The sequence below is a fragment of the Pollicipes pollicipes genome, unplaced genomic scaffold (assembly GCF_011947565.3).
Source record: "Pollicipes pollicipes isolate AB1234 unplaced genomic scaffold, Ppol_2.1 Scaffold_3447;HRSCAF=4054_pilon_pilon_pilon, whole genome shotgun sequence".
In the NCBI taxonomy this organism is placed as follows: Eukaryota; Metazoa; Arthropoda; class Thecostraca; order Pollicipedomorpha; family Pollicipedidae; genus Pollicipes; species Pollicipes pollicipes.
Window position 1 is genome coordinate 21,756,756 of NW_023596297.1, and position 10,166 is coordinate 21,766,921.

A 10,166-nucleotide genomic window follows, 5' to 3' on the forward strand; every position below is an offset into this window, starting at 1 on the left:
CCTTGACTGGGAGGGCGAATATGGTGCGTGCTTTATTTCGGTCATGGTGCGTACACCTTACCTGCTGTTTTAGATAAAAAGACAGTTCAGAAGGTATGGGTGTCTCCTATACGGTGGTGACACCCGGATGAGCCCCAGGTGAACCGTTCATGCTTCCTGTTCATGTTCATACTCTTAAGGTTGTTCGGTGGTCAACTGCAGCCAGTAGCCGTCCATCGCTGTCGATTCCCATTGAACTGCCGCACTCCCGAACCCGCCAACTGGCACCGGCCAGAGGCTCTCCACTCCGTCGTTTTGATCCCTCCCTGCCCTCCAGCTCCGGTGGACCCCTCGCTCTGCCCCCCAGCCCCGGGACCCCTCCCTCTGCCCTCCAGCCCCGGCGACACTTTACTCTGTCCTCCAGCTCCGGGGACACGCTCCTTCTGCCCTCCAACTCCGGTGATACGCTGCTGTGGCCCTCAGCCCAGGTGAACCCTCCCTCTGCCCTCCAGCCCCGTGACCTCTCCCTCTGCGCTCCAGCTCTGGTGACCCCTTCTTCTGCCCTGCAGCCCCGGCGACCCCCTCCTCTGGCCTCTGCCCTCCAGCCCCAGTGACCGACACCCCGGCGCGGGTGACGGCGTCTGCGTCCCATCAAGGCGCCAGTGGCGGCGCTAGCCGACGGCAGCGGCCGGCCCTGCTCGATCGATCGACCGAGCGCGGCCACGCTCAGGTCAACTGACGGCCGGCGGGGCGCCCGCCCGGCCGCCCGCCCGCCCGCCCGCTCGGCCGCCCGCCGCCCGCCCCCCGCCCACTCGGCCGGCCGGCTGACGGGGGCTGGCGCAGACGCCCGGCCCAGTCCGCTCCCGACGCCACCCGTCATGTGCACCAGAGCACGTTGGATCATGCTTTTTGCTGAAAAATCAACACTAACTGGCGCCTTAGCTGGGACCAGATTGCGCCCTCTTTAACTGGCGGCCGCGCCAGGCGACTCCCTTCATCCCGCCATGGCCATAGCACGCAGACCACCCCCGCCGCGCCATCAGTTAGTGCTCGTGTCGATGCATGTGTGAGGTGGTCGGTTCAGGCCTGACTTCGGTAGCCTTGCCTGGACCGTTTCCTTCCCAGCAAATGGCAGCAGCTGGGGAGAACCGCGGGATCACCATGCCGAGGCATTAACGCAGTGCCAACTAGCCTGCGCGTCGGTGAGTTCACGGGCCTGGTGTGCCGTGAAACGGGCCCTTCGCGACCCAAGGGCCTGTATCTGAGCCATCGGGGGGGGGGGGGGGGGGTCTGACCACTGGGTCCGAGGAGTCGGCATAGGCCCGCTGTTTGCGCATGCCTGCCACAGCGGGCAGCCTTACAAACAGCGCGTGGTCAAGACTGTTCCGCGATGGTGCCGGATTAAAAAATGAAACCAGTTCTGCGCATAGTGTACACACACACACGCACACACACACACACGCACACACGCATACACGCACACACGCACACATACGCATACATACATACACACACATACATACATCAAAATAAACGTCATTGAAAAACCTAATCTAACCCACAATTGTCATGACATAGGCAACCAACTCTAACAAAGCAGCGCCATACAGATTCTGCCGTTCTACCTTGCGCCACAGCGCCAGTGACGGCCAGAGAGCAGCGCGTGTAACCAGTGCGCCGGCACTCACCCCGGACAGTGACCAGGTGCCGACACCTTCCTCGGGACAGTGGCCGAACGCCGATACTCCGGACAGTGACCAGGCGCCGACACCTACCTCGGACAGTGGCCGAACGCCGACACTTATCTCGGACAATGACCAGGCGCCGACACTCATCCGGGTAGTGATCAGGCGCCGACATTCACCCGGACAGTGACCGGGCGCCAACACTTATCTTGGACAGTGACCAGGCGCTGACACTCATCCGAACAGTGACCAGGCGCCGACACTTACCTCGGACAGTGAACAGGCGCCGACACCTACCTCGGAGAGTGACCGGGCACCGGCACTTACCTAGACAGTGACCGGGTCCCGACACTCACCCGGACAATGACAGGGAGCCGACACTCGCCCGGACAGTGACCAGTCGCCGGCACTCACCCCAGACATGCGCCGGTAGCGGCGGCTGTAGCCCCGCAGCAGGTGGTGCACGTCGTACTGGGTGTGCGTTGGCAGGGCGTTACGTCTGCCGTACACGGCCAGGCTGGCGCCGCGCGGCACCGTGCTGTTCCACTGCACGTAAGCGTCGTCCGGCAGGTAGAACTGCATCGACCAGTAGCCGTGAGGGCTCAGAGTCTCGGCATAGCTCTCCGACAACCGCACCACAGAGAAGGTGCTGCCAGCCGGCGGCACGGTCTTGCGCTGCACGTCTGCAACACGCCACGGCACCCCGGGTCAGGTCAGGTCAGGTCACGGCCCGCCGCGCGACGCCTGATAACGTCGTTGCGGCCAGGTCAGCCGTTCAAGAGTGGGCCGATTATCGGCGAGCGGAACGGGTCAACGCTGGCTTTAAACGCCCCGAGAAGACGTTTCTGAAGCATATCTGAAGCATATTTTTACGGTTTATTCTGAGCGGCATGATGTGCAGAAAAATTAATCCCCGCCTTTTTGCGTGCACACACGTTTTTCGTCTGTTGATGTTGCCATCCGATATTTACTCTTACTGACTTTATTACCAGAAATCGACTGACTATCCACGATTGTATTCGCTCTTCATACGTGGTTTTGGTTCCCAGGCTATGTGACACGCAAACTGTTCTTTATCGCAAAACGATAACAAGTGCGCTATGGCTACAGCCCAGACAAGTTATTAATCAGTGATCAGCTGTGACCGTAGACGGGCCAGCGGCTGTAACCGTCGATGGCATGACTCTAGGTCAGCGGCTGTTTATGTGAGGCATGTGGCGAGTCACCTACGCCCCTCGTTGCGATCCGATCCGGGGGGAGGAGGGCGCGGTCGACCGTTTCAAAACCCGCCGTTCACGGTTCACCTCAGGGTCTGGATAAACAAGCCGGCTGACTTCACGCGTCGGCCGCGCGGCGCCGTTTGTAAGATTTATCGCCGGCAGTGCGTTCTGGCCCATTCGGCAGCTCATATCGAGTCGTGCCGCGCCGCGCGGAGGACGAAGGCCGCGCGGCAGGGGCCGGCTCCAGCCGCTCTGTTGTTCCGCTGCAGCCACGCGCGGCGCCGACTCGTAATCTCATCAAACAAAGCGGCTCAGCCAGCTTCGCGGCAGGCCCTTCGCTTCTTTCACTCGGAACCATTCGGGGCCCGGCTAAACAAACAGGTTTTTGCAATTAGAAGTTCTCGAGTGGTACGGGAAGTTCATTTTGCGTGGGCGGGAGCTACCGCGGGAGTGCCCCCACGTTTGGCAGGTGACAAACAGCGTCATTTGGTGCTGCAGCTTATACTGCTGGTGAACGTGTTGTAGTCTGCGTTTGAACCGCGCTTCAGGACTGACTGCGGTGTGGCATCAGTTTGGTTTGGTGTTCAAAAATGCAGCCGCCATCCAGTTCAAACGGCTCTTCCGACTACGCCACCGTCACACACGGTCGACCAAGGTCACGATATTGGCTTTAGGATTTCCAGACCTTAGAAAAGATGCTCTAAAAGATTAGCTTGGTTGGTATGGATCTATCTAGCTCTCAAAGTTTGGAATGAATCGCAGAGTGTCTGCTATGTATGTAACACGACCCGATTTTACTTTAATCAGTGATTCATATTCGTCACTCTTGGTCACCATCAACGAGATGCAAACAACGGAACCCATCCATTCAATATTGGTGAACACATGAAAATGTGATGTCTCTGAAGTTTATGTCCAGGTCCATGAGAGTTCCGATGTTTGTACATTAGGGCAATGCGTGATTCTTTTTGGTTCAATAATGGGCTGTGCACGCGTGGCAAATGCAAGAGTGTGGTTTAGTGCCCACGGCAAAGCAGCTTATTGCGACAAGCTGGTTTGCTGGTGCTATGTTTATTGCTTGTTTATGTTCAAGTGAATCATGTCAATGATTAAGGTTTTCTGGGTACAGTATGCAATTTTGTAAAGAATGCTTCATTCTAACGGGGCGCGCATGTGCTCTTAACTGTGCACATATGTGTATACAATATCTCAATTGGCGTCTCCAACTTTAAATTGTGTTCTAATCAATGTTCCAAAACTCCAAAGTTGAAATCCTTATCTTGCTGGTCGACCGCGGCAGGCGGCGAGGGACGCCAGTAAAAGACGACACCGCGCCAGCTAACAGTAGCACGAGCGCTCAAACCGCACTGTCGGGTCGCGACCAGCTCGGACCGCGCCGAGTTAGCCAGCCGCTAAGTTCTGGTCGCGCTGCATTAGCCGCCAGCGAGCCCCGACCGCGGCGGGTTAGTCGCCTTCGAGCGCCGAGCGCGCCGCATTAGTCGCCGCGGCGTTGTGACCACGCCCGGTTAGTCGGAGCCAAAACAGTCGCTGATCGAGCGAGCGCGGGTTAATAACAAAGCCGAAGACGCCACGGCGGAGCTAGGTAGGGTCACGAGGCCGCACGAGGTTGTATCGGCGCGGCCCGCTGCGCAGGCCGCGCCGATACAACGGACTGGTTGGAAATGGTTCACATGGATGTCACTGGAGTTCAATGGCCCGCCATGGGAGCACTTGGCTCGGCATGGGAGCACATGACTTATTATGGGAAAACCATTATTTACCGTAGCAGTTACAGTGAACGTAACTCTTTGAGTGGCATTTCAGGTAATAACCATTCTTGCTGAGCAACCGAATTGACATCATTTCCGGAACAAAAAAAAATTGTTTAAGAGACCGGAGTGTCCGAACAAATGGGACAAAGAGCAGAATGCCTTCTGACGAATCAGCAGCTAGACCATGAGCCGACCCGGGACGGGATGATGGATAGCGGCGGCAAAGGGGGCACAGTTTGCGGTCGACACGCCTGCAGCGGCGGCAGGCGTGGACCGAGAGTCGGCCAAGGTAAACTAGCGCCAGCGCCGCGTCGGCAGCCCGGCGGACCATGTCCGTGGTGCGGACAAAGGCAGGCAAGAGGCTCCGCGGCCGCACAAACGCCACGTCAGCTGAGGAGCGGGGACGGCAACTAAAGAGAAATCAGCCGGGACAACACGAAAAGCGGTATGTACACCGCAAGCAGGCGGGGACAACTCAGAGTGACAGACCAACAGAGCGAGACAAGAGACAGAACAGAGGGCGGCTTACCTTGGACCACGATAACGGGGACCGGGGGCGGGTAGGTGACGGTGACGGTGACCGGGTCGGGATGGACGGGGGTGGGGCGCGGCGCGGCTGCCGGCGGGCAGGTCGGCGCGCTGCTCGGCTCGGACCGCTCGCCGGTCGTCGGCCGCTCGCCGGGCGCCGGTGTCGCCTCGGTCGCGGAGGACGGCTGCGCGGTCGTCTCGGCCGCGACCGGCGCCTCGGCGCTGGGAGCCAGCTCCGGCGCCGTCTCCGTCCGCTTGGCCGACGTCTGAGCGCGCGCAGAGGTCGGCGGCTCGGCGGTCGGCGACGTCGCACCACTCGCTGTCGGCTGGACAGGGCTCGTCGCGCTGAGCGGCGCGGTGGTGGCCTCTTCATCTGGAAGCGAGGTGGTGCTCTCCTGGTCCGCCGACGCGTCAGTGACCCATTGTTCGGACGGTGCGTCGGCGCTCTGCCGACCCAGCGGCCCGTCAGTGCCCTGTTCGCCGCCGTCGGACTGGGAGGGCGTGCTCTGCTGCCCGGCGGGTGTCGTGGCGGCGCTCTGGCCGGCCGCGGCGGGGTCAGCGGCCTTCTCCATAGTGGCCGTCACCGGACGGCCGTCGGCCGGCAGCTCCATGGAGAGTCGGTACAGCTGGCCGCCGTCCACGGCCACTGTGACGGTGACGGTGCGCGCTGTCGGTGGCAGCGGCACGCTCTCCTCCACTGTTGAGAGCGTCTGTTCCCCGCTGCCGCCGGCGCCGGCCGGGTCCTCAGACGATGCGCCCTGGCCGTCTTCAGTCGGCGTAGTCATGGCAACGTGGCTGACGGCCGGCGTCAATTTCTCTTCATCACCGCTCGAGCCGGTGTGAGGAATCGCATTGCTTCGGGAATCAGAGTGGCTTCCGGCGCCGGGCGGCTGGTCAGGCGGGGCCGGTTCGGCAGCCAACGGCTCGTCGGGCTGCGCCGAGTTGGTGACTCGAGACTCATCGGGCTTGGTCGAGTCTGTGACTCGAGGCTCGTCGAGCTTGGTCGCGTCCGGTGGTGACAACGGCGCGCGCTCGGCCAGCGGGATGAACTCGAGGATCTCGATAGCGTAGGCCGGGACCGGCTGGTCCCGACCTGCGCCGGGCCAGGCGGGCGCGTCCTGCTGGGGACGCTCTGACGAGTCGGCGCCGATCTTCTCCTGGGAATCGGCCCCGGCTCCGCTGACCTTTTCTTGGGAGTCAAATATTGTCGGCTTCTCTTGTGGGAAGCGCAGCACCGGATGTTCTTGAGAGTCAGTACGTGTGACCTTATCGCGGATATCAGAATCGGCGACCTTTCCTCGAGCGTCAGACCCAATGGGCTTCTCCGAAGTGCTGAGTGAGCCCATCCCAGCAGCGTCCTTCTTCGCTGGCAGCCGACCTGCGGCGCCCGGCTTCGCGGGCGGACCGGACGCGCCGTCTGCAGGCGGCGCGGGGGACTGCGCGTCGTTCTGCGGCCGCTCGAGGTCCACGGCGCCGCCCCGTCCGGCCGCCCGCTCCGCCATCGGCCCCAGGTACGAGAAGTCGATGACGCGATCGCCGAGGATGGTGGCGTGCTCGATAGCGAAGGTGCGCTCCTCCTCGCCGCTGCCCCTTTGCAGTTCGTCGCCGGCCGCCGTGTCCAGCACGTAGTCCAGCACCTGGCCGCTAGCCGGCGCCACCAGCAGCAGGTCATCGCCGGCGAGGGTGGGGTCGGGGACGGGCGGGGTCGGCGCGGCGGCCGCATGCACGGCGTCTACCTGTCTACGCACACGGACGGGACGCATGCGGGCCGCGGCGGGGCGCAGCCGGCGCCTGTCGGCCTGATTACCTGGCCCGCTGTCGGGTGAGGGGGACGAGGAATTGGACTGTTTGTTGTCGGCGTACGTGGTGACGCCGCCGGATCGCTGGTCGACCGGACACTGGCCCGGGCTGGCCTGGCCGCCGGTCAGGCTCCATACTGCGAACAAAGGGCGGGGGCCGGTCAGTGCGCGGCGAGCAGGTGTCGGCACTGGAGGGAGGCAGCCCACCCGGGTAGGCTGTGCCGCACGGAACGTATGCGCGGCGGTACAGTATGTCGGGCTCATGCAGCGTGCTTGAGGATGTGAACCCCTCGCCATGGCGTTTTTGGAATAACCTTTGAGTGTTCAGTTAATTTGATGAGTGAGGTGTTGCAATTTTGAAATGGTATGATGAAAATCGGAGAGCGAATACAAATTTTCTACATAGACCGTGATGTAACGTTTCCATTTGACCCAGACAGGGGCTGCTGCTGCATAGGACCTTATCTCCTCGCCGAGCCGGCACCGGTGTGGGCAAGATGCCGCTCACCCAGCTCGCCTGCAGACCTACATCCAACGGCAGGGGCCTTGTCGCTGTGTCACACCATGTAACCAGGTCAAGTCGGAAGTGAACGTTGCAGACGATTGAAGTAAATATGTGTCAGCTGTGCGTTTTTGACAGCAGGTTTGTAATGGATTCGGGAAGATTCTGCTGACAAGGACGTTTTTGCTCGATACGGTTGAGTCATAATTTCACGTGTTGTCCCAGTCATGTACAAAAAACGGGGACAAGGATGTTGAGCTTCACGATTGCTTACTGTATTTATAATTCGGTTCAGAGGTAAGAAGTAATACAAATCGTCGAGGTGTCGTTTTTTAGATTATTTTTCGGCACAACCCTCATAGCCGCCATGACCGGACGCCAGAAATTCGCGGTGAGAGCGGGGAGCTTCAGCCACTCTAAATGCTAAGAACATATTGCCCACGATTCTGCTCTCCTTGTGCAACGCCGCTCGAGTGAAGTCTAGCCCACTGGGCGCTGGCCGAGTGAGGGCTGGCCGAATGAGGACTGGCCGAGTGATGGATGGCCGAGTGAGGACTGTCCGAAGGAGGACTGGCCGAGTGAGGGCTGGCCGAGTGAGGACTGGCCGAGTGAGGGGTGGCCGAATGAGGACTGGCCGACTGAGGGCTGGCCGAGTAAGGACTGGCCGAATGAGGACTGGCCGAATGAGAACTGGCCGAAAGAGGGCTGGCCGAGTGAGGACTGGCCGAGTGAGGACTGGCTGAGTGAGGGCTGGCCGAGTGAAGACTGGCCGAGTGAGGGCTGGCCGAGTGAGGACTGGCCGAGTGAGGACTGGCTGAGTGAGGGCTGGCCGAGTGAAGACTGGCCGAGTGAGGACTGGCCGAGTGAGGACTGGCCGACGGTCACGGGCGACATCGTCAGTCGACTTGGTTCGCCGAATCGGGCCCTGCCGCGGGCGTCACGATAAACACGGGCAGCCGAGCGGTGAGGCGGCATCTGGCTGTGGGCGGCGGCGCCGCCGCTCGCGCCACCGGCGGCCGGACCCCTGTCGCGGCCCGGACCACCCGCTGAGTGAGCCGCGTACACCGCTGCCCACACATCTGCAACGCCGTCACCGCCGGAGACAGAGTCCGGCTGCTCCGCTGCAGCTCGCGACGGAAACGCTGTCCCAGTTCTGGCGATACGCGACGCTGACAAGCGCTGCAAAGGAGGGCAGGGAAGGCGCGGGAAGGCGGGGACAACTTCACAGATGTCCGACACCAGTAGGAGTTTCTCTAAGCCATTTAAAATTATGTAGCCAGAGAGACACTGAGCTCCAGGTTTTTCGTCTTGATGAGTTGGGAACTGGGAACTGGGAGCTGGGAGCACGAACGTCAACCCAGCACTCACTTGGGCCGCTCGCGACGTGTCGCGTTCCCTAGTCCAGCGAGCCCAGCGCGGCAGGAGGCCTGTCGATACGCCCGGAGGCGCTAAAGTTGGCCGTGCACCAAACGCCGTCACAGTCGTTTTTCACATGTCAACAAACCATTATTTCGACATTATCACGCGTCAAGATATATGGCCGCCCTAATACCGACCGCGCTGGCTCGGCTAGGTGACAGCATTCATTATTCGCGCGCGGCACGCAGTCGTCAGCATTCTCCGGTCAAATTGGGTCATTTCTCATAGCGGCCGACGGTGGCCAGCCTTTTTCCCAGCGCCGCCGCGTCGAGTTCGCCGCCCGCGCCCCGGTCGCCGCCGTCGCCGCCGTTTACGACTCGATTTTTCACGCGTGACGTTTTGATAAGACAAAATCAATGCGGAAAGCTGGACGTACCGCTGGCGACACTGGCTCGCGTGGGTTTCACGCAGGGCGCACTTGCTTCTCCGCTATGGGCGTTTGCCCCGATGACTGTCATGTGTGCTCTGTGCATGTGTTGAAGCGTGTGCGAGCATGTTAAGCCGAGCGGTCAGACCACCGACTGGAGGGTGCTCCCCCGAGACGCCATTGGTAACAGTTAGCAATCGAACAAGGCACTCATGGAGACACATGACACGTGCCCGCACTTATAACACTCATACAAAGGCTCATATGGCAGTGCTTCAGTGTCTTCCACTCCAATAACAAGCACTCGTTCCCCACGGGTGCCCTAATCAAGCCAAAACTCACTCACAAGCCCTGCAAAGGATCCATTGCTTGGCCAACACTTTTTCACTAATGATCGGTTCCCAGCATTTCGACTTTGGTTTGCTGCGGAGTTTCAGCGATGTATATGAGTGATGCCGTGCATAAAATAAGCTCTTAACAATCATTCTGCTGCAGATCACCGTATTCCCGCAAAAAAATAGAGGACCAGTGTGATTGCTCGACCTCTCGTGGTCGAGCTAATGCTCACGAGCGCATCGCAGATGGTATGACGAAAACAGCTCCTTGCACCTTTTTGGACGGCTATTTACCCTCGAATATCTGCCTTGGCCCCTCAATTCTGACTAAAATAACAAAATTGTTCCCGAATGCAAAAATGATAGTTTTGCAATTTAGACAAAATCAGTCTTTCCCCTCTCCCCCTCCCACTCCAGCACATTTTGCAAGGTTTCATTTAAGATAATAGTCAGGCTCCCGTCATGACGTGCTTCTCGAGTATTCCCTCGCATGTCTATGAGGATTCCGTGGCCAGACAGACTACCGTGCTCTCAAGAGACGGCGGTGCTCCTGCGAGGCT

The 10,166-nt window shown here is 60.1% G+C and overlaps 1 protein-coding gene across 1 annotated transcript in view; it reads right to left on the reverse strand.

The window, feature by feature from the left end:
- LOC119092285 (proteoglycan 4) overlaps positions 1-10,166 on the reverse strand; it is a gene marked incomplete in the record, with an annotated part of 37,414 nt that overhangs the window by 2,936 nt on the left and 24,312 nt on the right. Inside the window, 2 exon segments of the mRNA XM_037215256.1 lie at positions 2,079-2,347; positions 5,186-7,120. Of these exon segments, the coding sequence (XP_037071151.1) occupies positions 2,079-2,347; positions 5,186-7,120 (2,204 nt within the window).